Source organism: Pinus tabuliformis, chromosome 4_2 (genome assembly GCF_031772625.1).
Source record: "Pinus tabuliformis cultivar Carrire ecotype Pingquan chromosome 4_2, CPIR1, whole genome shotgun sequence".
Taxonomy (NCBI): domain Eukaryota; kingdom Viridiplantae; phylum Streptophyta; class Pinopsida; order Pinales; family Pinaceae; genus Pinus; species Pinus tabuliformis.
In genome coordinates this window covers 568239881-568263344 of record NC_142304.1, presented here as the reverse complement: position 1 = coordinate 568263344, position 23464 = coordinate 568239881, and the positions used below count along the sequence as shown (strand labels likewise).

General features: G+C 37.3%; 1 protein-coding gene and 1 pseudogene across 4 annotated transcripts in view; both read right to left on the bottom strand.

The window, feature by feature from the left end:
• The window catches only part of LOC149170565 (uncharacterized), a 50194-nt pseudogene extending 45583 nt beyond the window's left edge, over positions 1-4611 (bottom strand).
• Positions 1-23464, bottom strand: part of LOC149170564 (uncharacterized) — a 197337-nt gene that overhangs the window by 63473 nt on the left and 110400 nt on the right. For all 4 annotated transcript variants that reach the window (XM_089423924.1, XM_089423926.1, XM_089423925.1 and 1 more), the window contains 4 exons: positions 15947-16023; positions 15787-15829; positions 15496-15553; positions 15023-15092 (listed from right to left, as the gene is read on the bottom strand). In XM_089423924.1, coding sequence (XP_089280050.1) covers positions 15023-15092; positions 15496-15553; positions 15787-15829; positions 15947-16023 — 248 coding nt within the window. The remainder of the gene's footprint in view (positions 1-15022; positions 15093-15495; positions 15554-15786; positions 15830-15946; positions 16024-23464) is intronic.

Here is a 23464-nt window from a genome sequence, read left to right as displayed (position 1 = left end):
TCCCTATATCGTTTTCTATCAACAGGCATATAGTTTCGTCCCAAAATAGTTGACAGTGGATTAGTCAGTTTTATCAAAAATGTTGATGATGAGAACTGTTCCACTGCATGCAAAAACTATAAGGTCGATTGTCAGCAATAAAATTAAAACTCTGTTTCATGAAATAGATAAGCAAAATTCCAAGTTTAATCACCCAAGCATCTTAGCTGAGGGTACTAGCTGCCCTGAGAAGTACATCCACCTTTTATTTTGCCTTGTCTCCATAGGTCCCCTCTTCACATTTCCTTTGTCTTTGCTCTTCTTAGAGCTTGTAGCCTTCTTCCTATTGATGATGAATTCCTTCAATGGCATATTGTCAACATAAATCACTTCTTTTGCCAACTCTGGATTATTTCTAAGTTTGATTTTGTATCTTAATTTGTTAGTTGGCCTTGTATGGGGTCACTTGCCACCCTTGAAAACTTCAAACAGTGTCTCCTCCTCTTTGGTTTCAACCTCTCTGCTTCTTTGCCTTTAGGAACCTATGTTTTAGTTGTATCTGCAGGGGAGGGTTCGAAAGGTGGAGTCACAACCTGGGAAGAGCCGATATCAGCAGGTAGGTTTACAGGAGATAAAGGGACTAATTTATGGAGCCCGACACTTTTCCTCTGGTAGACTTTGGGAATCTTAGGGCCAGAGGATGTAGATGGAATTTCTATGTTTTCTTGGTTGGTAGGTGGCTCAATAGGGGCTTGACCTTTAGTTTTCTTCTCTTTTTTGGCAGTCTTTGTTATGCCTCTTCGTCTTTTAAGGGGTTGAGGTTGAAAAAATCCCCAAAAAAGAAAATGGCTCCAAGTACTTTCTGCCCTGGCTAGCTGGTTTTCGATTAATACTTTTATCAAGGCTTTGTGGTGTATAAAATGGGAGGAGGGATCTGTGTGGGCCCTAAACCTAGCTGCCATATGTTTAAGGCTTTATAGCAAATAAAAATATGGATTAATTCTAGTTTGACCAGCAAGATGTGCAAGGAAATAAAAGTGGTAGAGGTTTACCCGATTAAATCATCCTTCGCAAGTAAAATATTGTTGACATAGGCATAAAGAGGCATGCCATTTGTCCTGCAACCACTCCTTTCGAACTCTAGCCCTTCAATTTTGCCCCTTGAATTCTTCTTTAAAAAATAAAGGGCCATCAATACCTGCAAAAACATGACTGTCGAAAATCTTCTCCATCTGTTAGTAAGGTCGTGGCCTCAGCAATTGATTGCTTTGTAACCGAAAACAACAGGCTTCCAACCTCCACATGATTCCCATCAAACCCCTGAGCAAAAGACCGAGTCACTGCATCGTGGTAGCCAATACAGCGATGGAAAAATTCACTCCAACTGGCTTGCTGAAACAACAAATGAATTTCGGGGTATACGTCCAGCAAATTCGATGCTTTGGGTTCGAACCAATTACCTTTGCCTCCTTTCCCCATCGCGTTGTGTGGTCATCCTAGTATTCGATCTTCAATCCCTGTGAGAAAAACGGTTTTCAATGCCAAGTGTGACTGACTCCGAACTAACAAAAACAAACTACTCACGGGACATGGTAAAACAGCGTGACATGCGGATGAATATTACAATTGGCGAGTGAATAATCATGGAGTTTTAGGTTATGACTACGCACAGATTCATATCATATGGCAAAATCATTTAAATGACATTCCCTCATAGCAATGGAGAACAAATCACTAACCATTACTTTTAAGTTTTTACCCCTTCAAAACAGATAGAGACACGATTCAATGATATCGCTGACACTGACATGGTCAGTATAGTCATCACTTTTTAAATTTAAAATCTGGTTTTGGCGCTTACAGTTGGCCTGCCAATAAAAATGAAATTGTTGATAAGCCTGTTGTCAGCAAATTTCTTCGCAAGACCATATCAGATCACTAAAACGTTGATAGCCCCGCTATCAGTAATTTCCCTGTTTTATTACAACTAAAATGTTGACACTGAAACTATCAGCATTTTCTAAAAAGTTTTAAAAAACGAAGTTTATTGTGATAACAGTGGTTGTGGTTATTCTTGTCATCATCCCTTAGAGTATCCTTCTTGTGAGAACACTCTTTAACATAGTGGCCAAACCTGTTGCAATTGAAGCATCTTCCTTTTCTTGCTTCTTTGAATCCCAACTTAAATCCTTGACCTTGTCTTCTTGGACCAGCATTGTTCTTCCTTTTAGCATGAGCAGAGAAAGCGGTAGGAGCATTTTTCATTCGAGGGAGCGGTAGGATCATTTCCATTCGAGGGCTTATCTCTCTCCATCATCCTTATTTATTCTTGAGATCATCTAGCCAATAATTCATCAAAACTTGGAATCCTGTCATTGTTGAGGATGGTGGTGTTGAACACATCCCATGCTCTTGTAAGACCTCCAAGTGCAATAAGAGTGAGCTCCCTATCACCAACAACTTCTGCAATAGATAGAAGATCATTCTTGATTTCGATAATCTTCATGAAGTAGGATTGAATGGACTCTCCTCTATCCATCTTGATGTCTTTCAACTTGTTCTTGAGAAAGAAGACTTGATTTGCATTGTTTACTTTGAACATCCCAACCAGCTTGTCATACATCTCCATAGATGTTTCCAAATCAAAAATATAGGCAACCAAAGGCTTGTGAATGGAATCTACAATAATTTTCTTAGCTTTAACCTCACCTTTCTTGTACTTTGTTTTTGCAACAGCGGGTGCATTTGAAGGAGGCTCCACCACTCTTCCCTTTACATAGTCCATAGCATAATACTCTTCCAAAGTCAAATCCAGGGACATCTTCCATGCATGATAGTTGGATTTGTCCTTGAGCTTGTCCTCAGATTTGAAGTAGGAAGTAGTTGTCATTGAAGCTAGCTCAACATTCTTGTCCAACAACTTTCCTTACAGATTTCTTTTCTCACCCTTGCTTGGGCTTTGTCTTCACCTGGGCTCTGATACCATGTTAATTTTGGTTAACAATGGTATGTTTTATGCTTAGCACAATTTACTTCAATGTTCCTTAGCATCCCAATATCAATTTCCAATCTCCAATAGTTATCACATTGACAGTAAAGGCAGATAGAACATAAAACAAACTACAGAAAACAAGCCAAGACAAGGGGACACCAGATTTCGCAGATGTTAGGGAAGAACCCCAATGTGAAGAAAACCCTTTGATCAATTCTTCTTATTATTACATCAAAAGTTCAACAGAGAGATTACAAAAGTCAAATTGACTTGCCCAATACAAAGTCAAAAAAGCCCTGTAAAATTCTGCAGTCAACTTCAACCCTAACCAAAAGGTCAATGCTGGTGAAAACAGCAATAATTCTTCCTTGAAGCAGCTCGGTCTTCCTTGGTCAAACTCGGCCTGATCAGGAGAAAAATTTCAACCCAAAATAGCTCGGTCAAAGGAGAGAGAAATTTTCGTAATTTTCTGCAGTCAAACCCGAAGTCAACGCAGGTCAACCAAGTTAGAAATCCTCGATTTTTGTGCCCAGCAATGCAGCCTCTAAAAATCAAATCTTTGACCCAAAAATCGAAGTCAAATTCAGTGAGCCTTTGTTATGAATATAATTTATATAAAAATAATGTAAATATAGTAATGATTAATTAGTGAACATTAATTACTGATTAGTATCGTTGTCTCTAAGGACATGACCATTTGTGAAAGGGTACCTACCAAAGTATATATATGGGACCCCCATTTGTAATCATCATCTCATATCAATTCTTTTATATAATATTCAATATACAATTACTTGTGTCCTATAATGGATCACTTTGTCTTTGTGTACCAAGTATTCTGATGATTATTGCTATGTATACGAATGTTGTTCGTTACATTGGTATCAAAGCATTTCTCTGAGCATACGAACTTTGTTTGTTACATTGATATCAGAGCATTCTTCTATGTTTACAAACTTCGTTCATTACATTGGTATCAGAGTAATTCGATCCTCTGGCCACTCAGCCGCTGCACAGATCCAGTCTGATCCGACCTCTGGCCATCAAGTATTAACCAAGTTCGTTGTCGAGCGATTGAGGCTTTTAGCCACACAAGTAACTGGAGGTCCTCCATTTCACAATCAAGTCCTTGGCCATTAAAAAGAAAAAAGAAAAAAATTTGAAATAAGAAAATTAAAAGAAAACAAAAAAAGTGAGGAGAATTTAAAAAATGTATATATATATATATATACCTATATTTAATATATACATATATATACCTATATATATATATATATATACCTATATATATATATATATATATATATATATATATATATATATATATATATATATATATATATATATATATCAAAAGAAAATTATTACAAAGAAAACAAAACTACTATTTAATAAAAAAACCAATTGAAAAAAACAAACGACAAAACAAAAAAATAAATTTAAAAAACGGCCAAAGAAAAAGAATAATCAAAAAACAAAAAAGCTACATACCTACAACAACAATGTCGCCCGACAAGTCGTCCATCGTCGCCGCCAACAGGGCAACTGTTGTCGCCAACAGGTCGATTGCCGCCGCCCAAAAGGTTGTCCATCGCCACCATAACCAGTTGTTCATTGCAGACAATCACCGCCTCCACCATCGACAACGCCCCATCACAGCGCTACCGTCTCCAATTTGCTAGCATCGTCTTGCTGTCCAGAATTATTAATTGGATTCAGTCAATTCCCCTCCTGGTTTTGTTCGTTGGTTGTTTATACCAGCCACCAGTTCAACATTGTTGGTCGCTTTCGTTCGCTGGTTATTTATTGCCACCATCCCTGCCTGTTGTAGTTGTCTGAGCGTTTTCATCGCTCTAATGACCAATTGTTGCTATTGTTGTTTGGTCAATTGTTGCCACCACCAATGTTTGATGTCGTCTGAATAGTTGCAACCATAACGAAATCTATATCCATACAAGTGATTTGTGTCCAATTTGTGTCATTCATACAAAGGATCGCAACCAATCAAGAGATCGACTTAGGTTTTACAAAAACAAAACAACTGTAAAAAATTATATTAGTATGCAAAATATATATTTCTATTATGTGTAAAGGATACACAATTAATTTAAATATATATACATATATAGAAGGGGTAGTGAAAAAAAATGAGTGTATTATAAAATAATGTTTATATCATAAGATGCAAAGTTATATAAGTATCTTAAAAAGGTGCGAGGAAGTTAAAATATTGTTGGCGTAAAAATAGTGACAAAGTAACAAAAGCAAGATTTTCAGAAACTTTATTTAGTTTGCCCCAGTGCTATTTAAAATTAAGGGGACTCTCGCAGGGGAAAATGTAGCTATTTCTATTTCGCCAGCCGAAGAAAAAAATTATATAAACCCTAAAATCACTAACCAATTAGTGATTCTCGAGTCAAATATAATCGAAATATTAGACTTTCTTAACAAAAAACAATATGACATAACCAATGTACAGTTAAACACAGGGGATTATGCATTTACATCCAAATTTTTCATTCAAACCTTATGGAACGATCAAGGTGACATTACTTTGGGTTCACCCTGCACGGAAACCCTCGGGTCCTTTATCCTAAATACGAAAAAGAAGTTTTTCACATTTTCATACAAAAAGAAAAAAATAATGTTACATGGTGTTACTTTAAAGCCAGATTCACTAGCACTAGGAGACATACAATATATCTCAAAACTAATTCTTCGAGAAAGTAAAAAAGCAATACAAAATATGCAAAGGGAAGTTGACAAAATCATTGCTGACAAAAACAAAGAAATTATCCATCTTAAGAACCATAGTGACAAATTACTCACTCAAATCAAGAAACTTAAAAATGCTAAGCAATCATTGAGAAATGAACTAAAAGAACTCATCACGAAAGATGTATTGAAGTTGTCAAATGTAACCGTCCAAACTGAAGATAAAGGAACGAATACCGATCCAGTCAATATCACAACTCAAGAAGACAAACCAGTTGAAGGAAAAACATATTCAGATGTTGCAGTTCAAATGATGGAAATTCCAAGTGATGATTCGGTAACCAACTCAACAACGACACCTAAAGTAAATCAAGAAATTGCCAAACAAATGATAAGGGAAAATCAAATCACCAGTACTCCTTGTCAACATTCGAACCACAAGAGCAAACATCCCAATCAATCTGCGTATCTGTATCTCTCAAAACATAAACAACAAACTCATGTTCTGAAGAATAATGATTTCGACACAATCTAGACTGACGATAACAAATTATCCCAACTATCAAGTAATTGCCAAGCTCCATAGAAGATTAATTTAGGATGGTTTGATCCCTTCGCAGTGCGACAATTTTGTTTCACTTAGAGGATCATATCATCTTGTATCAACAAATATGACAGTTCCGAGACGAGAAGACATTCAAAACAGAAAAAGAGATCAAGCCTTATCATTAGTAAGCTTTGCGGACAAAGACTTTTGAAGAGGAAGACAACGTTTTGAAGAAAATAAATATAAAACTAATATAAAAATAGTAATGATAATTATAATTAATTAATTAGTGATTAGTATCAAAGAGGCATGTCTCTAAGGACATGAACATTCATGAAAGATACCTTCATAGGGTATCAGAGCATTCCTTTGAGTATACGAACTTTGTTCATTACATTGGTATCAGAGCATTCCTCTGTGTTTACGAACTTTGTTCGTTACATTGGTATCAAAGACTTTCTTTGCGCATATCAACTTTGTTCATTACAGCCTCTTTGTTAGGAAAACCCTCATGGGGGTTCCCCTACCAAACACTTGCCTTGTTTCATGCCATAGTCAGTCCTTGATCTAAGAACAACCCTACTAAGGAATCCTCTCTAATGGGTTGTTGACTTTCCAAGCATACCCTAATTAGTTAAGAAGCTACCCACCCTTAAATGTTAATTTCTTCCCGACCATAACCACCCCCCCAATCCACAATCACCCTTGAATGTTGGCACTAATCTTCACATACCTCCATCACCATTATTTCCCTTTTTATCTTAAAACTAATTCAATCATTGGAGTTATTTATGATATCACCTTGCTCCTTGTTGTTTATACCCTAATGATCATTAGGGAAGCCCCCTTTGAAGCCTAAAGAGGCAAGGTAGAACGTTACAATATGGGTTGGAGCTTTCATCATCTTAACGTACAATATGAGAGGCAACAAACCCCAGATACCCCAAAAAAATATTTGCAAGCCAAGGCACTAATATTATATCCTCCATCACCTTTTTCCTTTTAAACCATCAAACCATTTTGTTGGGATCTTACTCTCCTTGTAATTCCTTGGTTGTGTGTGTTTGGGCAACCATCCTTTTGAGCTCAAATCTAGAGATTACCCTAAAACCCTAACAATCCTAACATTGAATGCAATTTAGCTTAACTAATCTTTGCAAAGGACCTTTTGCCCCTCACAAGGCTAGAATAGGGGATTTTAGTTTAAAAATTGATAGTTTTAATTGTAAAGTAAGTTAAGCACCTCCTCTATACATAGAGGTGCACTTCCTCTCATTTTCATCGTTGGATTAAGGGAAAATTATGTGGTTTTATCTTCGTATAATTAGGTTATGGATGGTTGACTTGAGTGACCTCTTGGAGAGGCCTTGTTGATGTGGATTTCACACTTTTTATGAATGGATATTGGTGAATCTTGGATGAATGCATGATAATCCAAGTGGACTCCCTTTGTCTTCGTTATGTTTATAGATGATGCTAATTAAACATTAAGTAGGTGGACTTGGTATTTTATTTTCATTACCCCTCTTAACAAACCCTTCTTCGAAGTCGTTGAGTAAGGAGCAGGTGGGCTCCTTCTCATATCTCATCATTAAACAATAAAGATTGAAAAGTCTAGAGATACTGAGTGGACTTACCTTAGCAAAGTGAACCTAAATCTACTCCAAGCCTCTTCAAATGGGTTGATCTTTGACACCATATGCACCAAAAATATATTGGCAAGCTAAGGTAATGAAGCCCATATGCCCATTGTTGCTCCTCAGCTACTCAGGGTCTTCTTCACACTATAGTCTTCCTGCGCTGCTCCAATGAAGACTAACATAGGGCAAGACGACTGCCACCTATCACCACCAAATGTGGTTTTTCCAATGATGAACACGGGCATCAACAATCTACTCCTCTGGCTAGCCAAACCTTTTGCTCAACAACTGCCACTCTAGCAGCTACTTTTGTCCATCAAAGCGCTGCACACCAGGATCCAACTTGGGCACGATCACGGTGTTATAGCTCTGACCTGCAAATATATGAAATGATACCAATATACCCAATAACTGTAGATAACATCAGAAATAACAAGATCTAAATATAGATAAATGCTTCACTTTATTGATATCAAACCCTTAAGGTAGGGCAACACCATACATTCACTCCTTAAGGAAGGAGAACACTCCACAAACCATATGTCTGTTCATACAATATTCCTTGACATTTCTCAATGGGGAGTCTCTAGCCTCTATATAGGCCTCATACATACAATACCATGGGTCAATACCATGGTTCCCTCAATACCATCTATCTAGTACCATGGGCCCATTACATTATTACTAACTATTTGTGGTCCCTTACATGATACGGGTTAACCACCTTATTTATTGCTATGGCCCATCCCATTATCACATTATTCCCTTGGGTACCTCCCTTTGTACCCCATATTATCCCCCCTAGGTACACTACATTCCACCCCCCTAACATGTTTCGACTCCGAAACATGGGAAGAACACAAATAATAAGATCTACTCAAAAGAGTAGTCCACTGGTACCATGCATGTGTATCTAGCCATCCAAGAGAAAGGTGAACCTTTGATCTTGTTGGTGGCTCGCTCGCTTGAGATGGAAGTTGACTGTGGCAGTTCTTCTGTGTTGATGTGTAGTAGGTGGATCTTCGCTCCTCTCTATCTGTCATGCGGGGGTTGTTGTCCTTGTGGCTAATTCGTTGCCAGCTTGTTGGTTGCTTTCTTGCAGGGTGATGTGGGTGGTGATATGTTGAAGTTTTAACCAACAGTGGATCCTGAGTGGTATCTGGTACATGTTGTGGTGCCTGCTGTTGTTTCTTATCTTCCTATATTACTTCAACCACTAAGTCCTCATCTGATGTATCAGTACCTGTAACCTTTTCTACTTCAACCTCCATTTGTGTTTGATTGTCGATCATCAAAGGCTCATCATCTAATGTGTAAGTGTCATTAGAGCTTTGTGCTTCTGCCTCCATAGTCTCTTCTTGGGTCTTAATGGAAATATCCTGCAATGTAATTTTCTTCTTTTTATACCAGAGCTTCAGGAATTTCTTCTACACATTAATATTGGCAGTACCCACAGATTCCATCCAAGGATATCCCAAAACAACATCCATGATATCCATATCTGAAGTGTAAAAATCACAATGCAACACATACGTATCCATCGAAAGCTTCAAATCTTTATAAACTTGCACATCCTCATCATTAACCTGTGTGTGTTTTGATGATACTTGCAATTTTTTTGCCAAATTGAGATTTATGAGATTTTTCTTGCAACTAAGATTTATAAACACAATGATCTTCTCCTTCTGAATCAATCCATGAACCTGCAATAAGGAGATACCAGCAGAAAATAACCCTTTAGGTTTCTTGGTTTCCTTCTTTCCTATAAAAATGAAATCTTTGCTAAGTTTTTTGGTTTCCTCCTTTCTAGTATGAGACCATTTGTCCAAAAGTAGTTCTTCAATTTCGTCAACACGACATAACTTCAGAATCTCACTGTCAAGTGATTTCCACCATATAGCAGCCTCATCTTTCAAATAATACCCTACTTTGTCCTTCCAACTCCCTGGGAAGTCAAACTTAAGATGTGCTATAAAATTTTCAATAGAAGACCCATTATTTTTCCTATAAAAAACTTACTGTTATAAGCCATGAAAAAGGTTTTTGAAAACAAATCGCTTACTTGGCGAAAATTTGAAATGGCCACAATTCAGTCAATATTGTTCAAAATCCCTATTATGACACATTTTCGGAAATGGAACAACCATTCTACATCTTCCCATGTGATAGAAATCCTGATCTAGGCACTGGAATTTCAGATCCGCACTGCAACTCTCCCGCCATCACCAAAAATTCTAAAAAAAGAGCTGATCTTAAATCAGCGATATCTCCCTCATCCGGACTCTGATTCAACTGATTTTTTTTTGAAATCGGTAACTTTTTCACAAAGAATCCAGATCTGCAATTAGTTTTTGCAGATTTTGCCCCAAAACGTACAGATCTGCGCCGCAAACTCGCTGCCCTGAAAAAATGTCCGCAACACCACTGATTTTTAGATCAATGATATCTCCTTCATCTGAACTCCGATTCGGCCAATTTTTTTTGAAATCGGGTATTTTTCCAAAAGAATCTAGATCTGTAATTAGATTTTGCAGATTTTGCCCCAAAACGTGCAGATCTGATCTACAAACTCGTCGCCCCAGAAAGTTCCTGCAAAAAATTAAAAAATAATAATAATAATAAAATAAATAAATAAAATTCTCCACTTTTGCCCAAGAAAGTGCTCTGATACCACTTGTTATAGCTCTAACCTACAAATATATGAAATGATACTAATATACCCAATAACTGTAGATAACACCAGAAATAACAAGATCTAAATATAGATAAATGCTTCACTTTATTGATATCAAACCCTTAAGGTAGGGCAACACCATACATTCACTCCTTAAGGAAGGAGAACACTCCGCAAGCCATATGCCTGTTCATACAATATTCCTTGACATCTTTCAATGGGGAGTCTCTAGTCTCTATATAGGCCTCATACATACAATACCATGGGTCAATACCATGGTTCCCTCAATACCATATATCTAATACCATGGGCCCATTACATTATTACTAACTACTTGTGGTCCTTTACATGATACGGGTTAACCACCTTATTTATTACTATGGCCTATCCCATTATTACATTATTCCCTTGGGTACCTCCCTTTGTACCCCATTTTATCCCCCCTAGGTACACTACACACGTTCCCCTCCAACAAACCATAAATGCCCAATCCACTGTCCTAACTTAGGACCTCATTCCTAGCATCAAAACAACATAACAATCATCAATACATACATCGGATTGTAGGTCTGTTCACTGCTGCAACCTGTTCCTGGTAAGGGATTATAACCCACTGCTACAACCCTCTTTTCCTCCACCATAACCACTCTGGCAATTGCAGGCTTACTCCAGTATGCCTCTGTTGTCAAGTATTGAAAGTCTAGGGAGAAACCAGCCCTTTATTAGGCCTTCCTACTGTGTTGTAGCAAACAAAGCCTCCTCCACACAAAACCGCACCCAAAAATAGCCCTAAAAAACTCTTTGTCATGTGGCCTTCTTCCTGCAATAGCTCGGACCTGTACCAAGACAAGACACGCTCCAAAAACTCAGAAAATGCTCCACGCTAGTCGTCTTTTGCATCTGCGGCTGCCTCAGAGAAATATGGTGAAATTTGATGCCCATGGTGTGTCTTTTAGCCTCACACTCACCTCATATTTATATCTAAACATAAGGGCTTCATGTGGTGTCAACAACTTTAACTTGGGCACTCAAAATACACAAGCCGACCTGCTCTTTTGTCCCAAATTAACATACAACCACATATATATTAACTTCAAAGATTAATTTCTCCACACAGACAACTCAGATTTCGACGATTTTTGATACATCAGGTTTGTCTCAACATCCTCTATCATCTCCATCCATCACATGTCCAAAACTCCTTGTGGTTTCACACCCACATGCTTGGGTGCAAAGCCCTTTTGTGGCGCTTCAACCTCCAAACCCTGAACCCTAGGGCTTGGAGTACCTCCCAAGCTACCAAAAATCAACATACCCAAGTCATGCACCTAAGCAACTTAGCATAATACATATGTAATTCTGATCATTTTTCCAATGATTGACAATAAACAATACAATCCCAACAGTACATGACAAAGGTGTGACTGTAGATGTCTCCTTAGAGCAAACAGATTGCTAGTCACAGTGCAACCATAATTTATCCAATTTTGTTAGTTTACAATCTTTGCATGATTTCCAAGTTTCCAACTATAAATGTTACTACCCATGAAGCTTTCAAACCACTTCACAGTAATTATCACTTTAACTTCTCCACATTGCCTCACATGGAAAAAATAAAATATTTTAAAATAGATACCAGGTTTTACACTGCCACTTTCACAAGTCTTTACTCCAAGGTTGCACGAAACGAGGAAACGGGTACAAGTTTCCGAAACGGGAAGCGATACAAAACGCGACCTCCCCAAATTTTGGAAACGGGGAAATGCGAATATATATATATATGTATATATATATATATATATATATATGTATATATATATATGTATATATATATATATATATATATATATGTATATGTATATATATATATATATATGTATATATATATATATATTAGGACATTTAAGAAATATGTGCAATCATAAAGCATATATGATACATTTTAATTTATTACATTATGATAAAATTGTCAATTGTCAATGCATAAACTATAAGTATCTAAATTTACATCACATTTACTCATGAATAATCACATAATGAAAATAGAAATATCCAAAATCAGCCACGAGAAATTTCTAATTTTTTGTCTCGTGCTTGATTGGGAGTCTCCTCCTACATAGTCAAATGACCTTAGTGCTCTTGATTAAATACAAGTTTCATACCCTAGTACCCTACATTCTCTTGATTATTGGGAGTCTCCCTTGCATAGAGGGCTTTGTTCTCTCAATTAAATACAAGTTCCATACCCTAGTACATGATAAAATCCAATGGAAACATTGCAATCACCCCAATCCTGAAATCCTGAAAAACAGATAAGTCTGTTGGATTTTGAGTGAGATCTAAAATTCTACTTTCTCCATATGAAATCCAATGAGGGCGAAACCACTCTCAAACATCCTGAGTCATTTCATGGTAATGTTAAAAATAATTTAACATTACCATGAACTGCATATCAACACTAGGGCAAAAGTTCACTTTTATAACTTTAGACAGGCATCTAGAAGCAACTAGAAGTCACAACAAATAAAAAAATAGATTACAAAACAAATTAAAAAATTAAAAATTAAAAAAAACACAACTAAATGCTGAAACGCGGGTCGTATAGCCCTGAAACGTGTTTCAGGCCGTACTGGCCATGTTTCAGTTTCGTGAAACGTGGCAGTACGGCCTGAAACATGTTTCAAGGCCGTACCAAACGCGTTTCAGCGTTTCGTACCCGTTTCCGTACGGAAACACCCTCCTACCCCACGTTTCCTGCAACATAGCTTTACTCCAATTTTCAAATCCTTTGCATCATCTCCTCTTGTATCATACCACCAAATTGATGGCCACATGCCAGGCTTACTAGGCTTATGTGCACCACAACATACTAAATTTCAGATTCATCATAATATCCGAATGTGTGATTCTATCCTGTTGACAGGAATGGTATGCATCTTTGAATTTGTACTTCCATTCAGATTAATTCATTACATCATGCAATATAATTCAGTGGTACACATGGGAGACTCGATCCTTTTATGTCAATCACAATTCCCTGAGAAACTCTTTATGACACCACATTCTACTTGCTACTTTTGTGCTTCTGGCACAAACTTTCTCCTTGGTGTTTCTTAACACATTTTCTTCTTGGATAATGTAAATTCCTACGCAACTAGATCTAACAACAATGCTAATCATTAGAGTACAAAAATCAAAGGGCACCCGAAAGAAATAAAATATTAACAAGCAAATGACAACTCTACAAAATCTGTTTATAAAAATTCACCTTCACGCCCTTCATACCATTTTCCATGTCTGATGCCAAAAGTTGGAGAGGGACCTTAAATTAAGAAAAATCTCCTATTCATAGTTATTTTGAATTTACTGACGTGCAATTAAAATTTACCATAATGTAAAGGACATTCAAAAGGAAATGACACTTTACAACTATGGATAAAGTTACGAATTACAATAAATATAGAACTTTCATGTTGCCGTCTGTATCTTCCATGTCCCTGGAAGAGTATTCTACGATCGGATAAATTTCAGAAAGGCTAATGCAAAGATTATCATACAGAAATTCCTGCAGTCAATATCCTTCCCTGCCCTTTATTTTTCATTTTTGAAGATATGCTTGTCTGTTAATCATGCATAATCACAAAAGAACAAAACTACTACACACACACAACTAAACTCTACAGCAGATTTATAATTGACCACAAACAGTATTAAGTTCGGATCCTTAATCAGAAACAGGATTTACCATTTTAAGATTTGGATAAAATTCAAATGCAAGCATAAACAACTATTAACGTTCCTAAAGGTGAACAACTGCAATGCAGAATAAGGAAAATTCAAATATACAGTTGTCTGGAACAAATAGCGGATCAATGGCCCCAAGGGTTGGCTCAATCAGTTGAACCATTCATCCAAGGCATGTGGCTGACAGGGCAACCATAGGTCACAAGTTCAAATCTCGTCAAGTTCCACAGGGTTACTAGCCACTATTGTGGCTAGTGGTTGAGCTACCCTCCAACTGGATATTTTATTATTTTGGGTTAGAAGGGGCGATCTCATAAAGTTTTCATTGGACAAAAAAGCCCCAAAGGGTTAGAACTTAGCTCAATCAGTTGAACCACCCACCCAAAGCATGTTAGAAACAGGGAGGCCATAGGTCACAGATTCAAATCCAGTCAAGTCAATTGGGGTTACCAACTGCTAATGTTGCTGGCAGTTGAGTTGCCCTCCATCCACATATTCCAGGGAAGATGAGGTGTGGGGCAGGGGAGATCCCGTGAGGTTTCCCTTGGAAAAAAAAAATTGCAGATCAATTATAGGGCCTTAACTCCTGGCCCTCCAACAAGCATTCGCATGATCTTATTGTATACCCATGACTTCAAAAGTTATTTGAATCAAATTTTCATAGATGCATTCAAGTACTTAACATCATACATAAAATACATGCACTTCAATTTTTGTGTGGTAAGACCTACCTCAATCTGCTCGTGCAGACGTTTTTGGACCTCCATCTGCATCTGCAGTGCTTCTGAGATTTGCACTCCTCTGATGGTGAAAAGAAAAAATAAGTCCTTTAACAAAAACACCAAATTTCCTAAATAACATCCATGCTTGTATAGGATTAAATGACATAAATTAGACTGTCCACAAGCATAGATGCTTAATTGCCAGGGAAGTAGAGGGTTAACAATATATAGAAAACATAAGGTGAAACTGTGACGTTGGAGAAAGCTCTGGAAAATTATGTCAGTTGAAAAGATTTTCACATTATCGAGACTAAATTTATTATTCAAAACCTTCCAACTTTAATATTCAGGATCCTTCCTTGCACTGCATATATATTTTAATTGTCCAACACTCTTCAATATCCTCAATCCACTGCTCAGGACATAGGAAAACAAATATAAAAACCTAGCAAGCCTTGGATAAAGGTAAGGAAAACACTCACGATGCAGCCTCTAAATTGGAGAGGATATCAGTAGATTCTTTCTTTTCTGACTTCAAGCCTACATAAAAAGCAAACACAAGCAAAGTCAGCATCTGCTTCCTATTAAATTTTTGTATTTGCTCATTAAAAAATCAATATGTTTAATGTTTACACACAGGACCAAAGTCCTTTAGGCTCCCTCAGATTAGAACTAGCCCTTCAGTCTATGTCCCAAGAAATCATTTAAAAGATTCTATGGCACATGCTATACATGTACTTATCTTTCCAAACCTAATGGGTAAAGTTCCATACCATCACCCATGGAGTCTGGAAGGTATTTGGACAAACGATACTTCTGCATATGAGAGAAGCATGAGATATCAATTAAACAACCACTAAGGTCGTATTGCAAAAAAGAAAAATGCACAACTCTTTCATGTGGAAAGAAAAGTGTTAGGCAGCCAAACATTACCTGTAAATGACTCTTGACATGATAGATAGTAAGTCCTGTTACTCCCATAACCCTTAAAACACCTTTTGGCGTTGCTCCTGTACACAAACAATTGTATCATGTGAAATATATCACTCAGACATGGCAAAATAATCAGAATAAAGTACTTTGAGCTTATTAGTTTGCAAATCTTCTCAACCATTTCCCAAGTATCGCATCCGCTGAATATGACAGATGCAGCTATAAATCGCACTTGGAAATTTAAGTTTTAACTACAACCACTGTAATATGAATTGTGAATACCATGAATAAAATCCAACTGTGGTATAAGGATAGAGCTGTTGAAATCACAAATGTTAATTTTACTTCCCAAGTTATTATAGATTAGTCTAGCAAACAGTCATGGGAAATAGGTCGGGCCTTCATTGCCTGGAGATCAGTGGACTGGACCACTGAGCTTCAGAATGAGTTTGAATAGCTTGTTATTAATTAACGATTCAAAAAAATGTTTGACCTTTATGTCTGCCTGATATGGAGCTACCACTAGCTCTGAACATTCAATATTCCAGGCCTGAAAGCTATGAAACAGGGGTACGGCGTATACAAACCCAGGGGTGGGGTTCGTGTACCTGTACCCGATCTGTGCACCCAAGCACCAGAAAAGGGTTCAGGTTCTTCTCAAATGCACCCTTCCGAACCTGGTTCGGTTATGGAGAGCCTGATACCTTGAAATTTAAACATGGGTTCTTTCTTTGTGACAGGTACTTGGTACCCCATAAAAGGGTGTGTGGTTCCCCAACAATGGGTGCGGAGGATACGCCTAATTAGTCAGTCATGGATGATGGATGAGCAGGAGCCTCCAGATGAGTGCCTCCCTAGAGAGCCTATTGACTGATGAGCTTAGTGATGTTGATCATGATGACATGGATGCTGATGAGTGATGACATGGCTTGAGGAAGCCAAATCAGTTATCTTGAGACTTGTTCATTGTTCAGTTTCACTTTTTTTTGGAATTTTCTATTTCATGTGTGGAAATGCCTTAAGGCAAATTTTGAATGTAGTATGACAATGGAGTCCTGGACATATAATATATATCTATTATCATGATTCATATCTCTCTGCTTGATATTAAATTTGAAATTTCAATGTGAATGTTCAATGTTTTATTTTTCTTATTGTAAAATGGAAGATTTCAAGATTGAAAATTCATAATTCGAATTTCATAATTCAAATGTCATATATATATATATATATACCCTCGACGAACCCATACACCCTGTTTCAAAAAGTGATGTACCCGTCCCTGTACCTGATTTCGCGTTTCCTGGCAACTTAACCTAAAGGAACTGCATTTCAAGCAGTGGAAAGGCAACGCAACTAAAGCATGTGGCACAAGTCAACAACCAAGCTTTGGAACAAGCGTGTATTCCATTATTATGTGCAGTGCTAGCACAGTTCTGGCAGAGTATTTAACTGGTTTTTATAATGGAATGATTAATAAAATTCTAATGTCACAGAAAATTATTACAGCATATAGAAGATGCATATCCAGTACCATAGATAAATCTAAGTTCATAAATGCATAATAACGCAATAGCATGATCTCAAAATCATCATTTGAAAAGGTATTTGTAATTCTAATCTCTGACCTTATGCCATCCCAGTCCACTCTTTCAATTACTAAACCACTCTTGCACAGTGTGGATGCATAATTAGGAAGATATCATGTAAACCTAACTCCCAGCCATCTTTCCTTTGGGATTCAAGAAGATTTCAGACTACTCCCAACTTAGGCTTGATGTCTGGATCAATGTTGCACGAAACAAACCCCACAACGATTCAAACGAACAACCACGTCTTGTACGGATCCACGGGGGATCCACCATCAAATACGCGGTTCAGAAATTCAGAACCGCGGATCAGGCCAGCAAATATGGTTCCTATAAATTTGTAACCATGTCGGCCCTATATGCGATTCTGGATTTCCAAACCGTAGATCTGACGATGGATCCGCGGCAGATTGGGCACGGATCTCGAGCGGATCCGAAGGGAGACGGGCAGTTCCACATGGTTCTAATTTTTTTTTTCTGACTTAAGTTGGGTTGGGGCTTATCGAACACTCCCAAGGTGCTCCCTTCATGAGATGCTCCCTCACGGTAATGTTAAATTCTTAAAGTAAAAGTGGCATTGTCCTTTATCTTTCATTTTCATCCTTTTAGTTAGATTTTTAACTTTAACATGAAATAACTTGGGATGTTTGAGAGTGGTTCCAACCAGTGTTTTTAAAACCGGAACCGGTGACCGGACCGGTCCACCTAATGAACCGGTTTACCGACCGGAACCGGTCTAACTGGGACTGGTTTGGTCTAAACGAACCGGTTTTAGAAAAATACATTAAATAATTATTTTTTAATGAAAAAAACTATTTTTAAGATTTAAAACCATGATTCCAAGCCAATAGAGACAAAATATGCAAAGATTGCTCATTGATATACCATGTAAAGCCTTAAAGGTGAATATATCAAAATGGCACCGAGTGCAATACATATCATCGACAAAATACATAAGCAATGAGGCTCTAAATGGCCACTAGAGTGCAAAAATAAAGCCTACAAACTATGGGGCCAGTGGCCTACTACAAGACTTCAGTCTAGACTCTACATATATGATAATAGTAATACTATAATAGTGATCAACATTATCACTTGAAGTTGAAACTTCTCATGAGTCTCAGTCATCATGATCAAACTCAGTTGGTTGAGTCTCGACTCCCAAACTGTGTAGCCACAAACTTCTCTATTGGTTCAGTGACTTGAGTCTCAAACTTCTGAAGGTATTCTACCCTAATATGCCCTATTATTTCATTTGGTGCTCCACATGGCTTTACATGGCCTCCTATCCCAGCCAAGTGTTGCTTGAACCTGTTAATACCCCCTCCTTGAATGGATTTTTGGCAATATTTGCAGATCATTTTGCCATCAATCATATCACAATGAGCCCATGCAGTATCTTCGGCTTTTGGAGGCATGATGACTCCCTGGATGGTAGATCATAGAAGTGAGAAGTTTATAACACAAAAAAAAAATTCATGGACAGCAGACTCAAATGAGGAATTATCAAGTGCAAATCCTTACCTGGAAATGCAAACTAGCTCCCTTAGCCTCCTCTTGAAGATGGCAACTCCACTGACAGCTACACACTATCTCCAAAATAGCTCCAACTCCAACTCCAAGATGACTACTTCAGCAAAAACTCCACACTCTCCAAGCTCACAAACAAACTCACAAACACTCCAAATCAGTTGTGTGAGACAAATGAGAGTGAGAGGGGTGTCTTATAGCAAGTGTGAGGGTGTTTTTGGAGGGAAAATACCTTTCCCTCACCCCCAAAACCCCTAAACCACCCTCATTTCCAAAAACCGCAGCGCTTTTTCATTTTACCGGCGGCCTGTCCATAAACCGGCCGGTTTAGGACGGAACCGGCCGGTTTGCTATAAACCGGCCGGTTCCGCCCTAAACCGACCGGTTTTTACCGGTTAGGGCCTTTTTTTGGGCACATTGGGGTGTAAACCGGGTTAGAAGGGCCGGTTCGGACCGGCCAGGCCTCCAACCGGCCGGTTAGACCGGTAACCGGTTAGACCGGAACGGTTTTTAAAACTATGGTTCCAACCTCAACGGACTTCATATGAAGAAAATAGAATTTCATATCCTATTCAAAATTCAGCAGACTTCATAGTTTTTAGGAATTCAGGATCAGTGGGATTGTGGCATTTCATTAGATTATATCATGTATCGGAGTATGTGATTGGCATTTAATCAAGAGCACCAAGCCCTATATGTACCCTAGTGTTGGTGGTGTTAATTGTTGAACTCCTTTGTCATGCCCTTAGCAAAAAATTACCTTTCAATCAAGTCAAAATCAATGTTGCATTAATCATTATCGGAATAATATCGGCGCGAGGAAAAAATCCGAAAAAAAATTGTAATTATCGCGAAATAATCGGAAATAATCGGGAAAAAATCGTTTGGTACAAAAATATTCATTTTTTTTCAATTTTTTTCATATCTAAACCATCTACAACATAAAATAAATACATTGACACATAAATATGATAAAAGAACTAATATATAAGATGTTTAATATCATTTCTAGTGCTAAAATCACACATAACATTGAATCATGTCCTGAATAGTAAGTCCTGACCCCTGAGTCCCAACTCAGCCTCAAAATATCAACAAAAAATATAATAATGTATCTCATCATGTCATAATGTCATATACAATAAAATGAAGAAAATAACTAAAGTCTAATCCTATTGATTTCCTCTACCCCTCTTGCGAGAAAATGCCACAGCTTTCCCTTTCCCTCTAGATGTAGATGCTGGTGCTGGTGAAGTTGGCAGTGGAATCCGTTGTGCTCTAGAAGCTGAAGAACTAAAAGTAGGAGCTATAGGAGGTAGACCACGTCCTCTACTGGTGGCAAGGGTAGCCCGGGCAGGTGGTGTCACCTGGAAAGATTACAATCTCCCAATCCTGAAATCCTGAAAAACTGATAAGTCTGTTGGATTTTGAATGAAATTAAAATTCTACTTTCTCCATATGAAATCCAATGAGGCCGGAACCACTCTCAAACATCCTGGGTCATTTCATGGTAATGTTAAAAATTTAAGTTCACTTTTACTTTAAGAATTTAACATTACCATGAATAGGGCCTAGACTTGATCATTAAGCTGCCCCACTCAAAAATTATTTGTTTCTTTAAAAAAAATTGCATTTCGAACATTTAGCATCCCTTATAAAACCGCGCTGCGCTACCACGACCCTCGGCGATAAGAAAAAATCGCGTATAAGAAAAAAACGCGAGTATTACTCGCGATAATATCAGCTTCAGGAAAAAATCGCGATAAAGCGATAATATCACGATATTATCGCAATTTTAACAACACTGGTCAAAACCATCAATCAAGCATGTTAAGCTTTTTCTACCATATTTTAAGGCTTGGATTAGGTAGTTTGATCAAAATTGGGCAATGATGACAAAAATCCCTAGACAATCAAGGTAGAGGCAAATGCTAGACAAGAGGAGAAGAATCTAGATTCTAGATGGTCGATGCTTGAATAATTAATCATTAATGTACAATGGATGCCATATATATCTTGATTTATGTACAAATATGCATGTTCCATATCTTCTACAACTAAAATATATATATATATATAGTAGACGCTTCCGAGATGCTTCGCTTCCTAGATTTTTGGGAAATGACACTTCCACAGATCTGCTTCCAAAAAATGTCCCCGCTTCGTGCAACATTGGTCTGGATGGATATAAAAGCATTGGATTTATTTGACTTCTGTCTCTTATATTCGTTATCTTTAATTTCTAATCCTCTCAAACTCCCACCCACAGCTACCTGTACCAAGGAAAGAAATTGTTTCATCCAATGCATAGTTCTGCCCAGAAGTCTATGGCATGGGTTGATTTTAACAAGGCAATAAGATTGAGTCTGTTGTATCCCAAAGTAATTTGCATGAATGCAAATTCCCAATAAAGAATCTTAACAAATCCTAAGACAATCCAAATTTTGAAGAACGACATTCAACAAAAGTAGTGACATGATAGTAATAAAATATTTTTGGAAATGAATTAAACTTGTAAGTTGATTACTCTAAGCATTAGTAGCCGGATTATTTGTTGTATTTATGTTGATTGGATATCATGTACCCTTCTGGATGCAGACAAACCCTTTCAGTATGATACAAATTAGAAGAACCACAATATACATCAAAGATAAGAGGATCAGATAATAGAATACAAATTACAGCTCCCTTAATTACTGAATGGAAATATGCAAATTTCAAGTGGCACACCACATGGCCCAGGCACAGAAATCCCCCCATGGAGATTCTCCTTTCTTGGTAGACCATCCATCCCCCAAGAAGAATCGTCTTCCATGGTGCATTAGTGTCTTCCATTAGTGCCCTTTTAGATCTCTGGCAACCTCAAGTAGGTTATCAACTAAGAAACCTGAGTTGATGATCTAACCGTCACAAGTAAACCCATAGCCTATAATAACTGTACGAATACATAATAGTGGCAACTTATAACATCTTATATTATTAGGACATGTTCAACATTGTATTGTGCAACGTTAGCAGTAGCACCAAGTGTTACAACTCGACATCTTAAACTAATGGAAAAAGATGGCTCTCAGTCAGGTCAACTTCAATGGTCAGTTGCTGTTACTAGGTGATAAATGATCCAATCTACTTACTGGGAGAGTGGGTTGGTGCTTCTCAACAAAAGCCCGATATTATTTTCTTACATTAATAGATTGATTTTCACAAAGTTTAAAGCTTATAAATTGTCCGGGTCAGTTTCCAAATCAGTCACTACCTTCTTCAATCAACAAGGAACGCCTTATACTTCTTACTCAAAACTGGCAAAGTATTATCTAGGTCCAATCATATAGATACACTCCTAATTTATATGTATTTATATGTATTAAAAACTATAAAATGTATTTATATGTGTTAATGAGGAACACAGTTTTCTTCTTATTCAAAGCAGACAAAATATTATTATTATGCAGGTCCAATCAAATAGATACTCACCTTCATACCTTCTTGTCTATATGCAATACAAATAGATGGTATAATAAATTACAAAATGTATTTATGTATGTTTCATTTATAACATTTCCTGTTAGTGTTCCACACTAGAGCAGGGCAGGACTGTGTAACAAATCACACCTGCCTGAGCATCCTAGTTTCTTCAAATCACTGATTTTCTTCCAGATGAGCAAACAAGCTAGAATTAAAAACTTGGAGTCATTCTTCTTGAAACACAATGAATGGTTTGAATAATGAGCCTCATTAACTGAAAATCAATAACGATCAAAACCATTAACCAACTAGTTGATCCAAAGAGACACACGTTTCAAAAGTGTAAAGAGAATTTTCCTTTTGAAATGTAAGTACATAAAAGAAATGTATATAGCTTCTTCCATCTATCCTTGTGAGAAATAAGGCATTAAATTGTTGTTTTGGATATCACCACACAACCTCTTTGATTAAAACAGTTTAATGCTGACACATTCTGAGTTAAGGCTACAAGTGGGGATTAAATTGTTTTAACATCAACAAAATATTGTAGGTGGGATTGGATCAGAATTTTTGTCATTATTTCTTTCTTTTAGGTAGGCTATTGAGCTTGTTCAAAGATGTTTTTCAAGGCCATAAAGGAGCATTTGATTCAACTTTTCAAGAAACCCCTCTTCCTGTCTCGATCAAACTTGTTTTTGCATCATTAACGACCAACTGAGCAATCAGCAAGTTGAATCACAAAAAATACCTCCCGAGTCATGACAGCATTTAAACAAATAATTACTTTCTCATTGGACAACTTACTTGAAACAATTGTAAGTCATTGATCAAAATACCCAAAAATCCAGGGGCTTTTATGCAAGTTAATATCTATAGTAATTAGCAAAGTCACCGACATATTAACAAAATCTGTACTCAGATGCCTACACAAAGG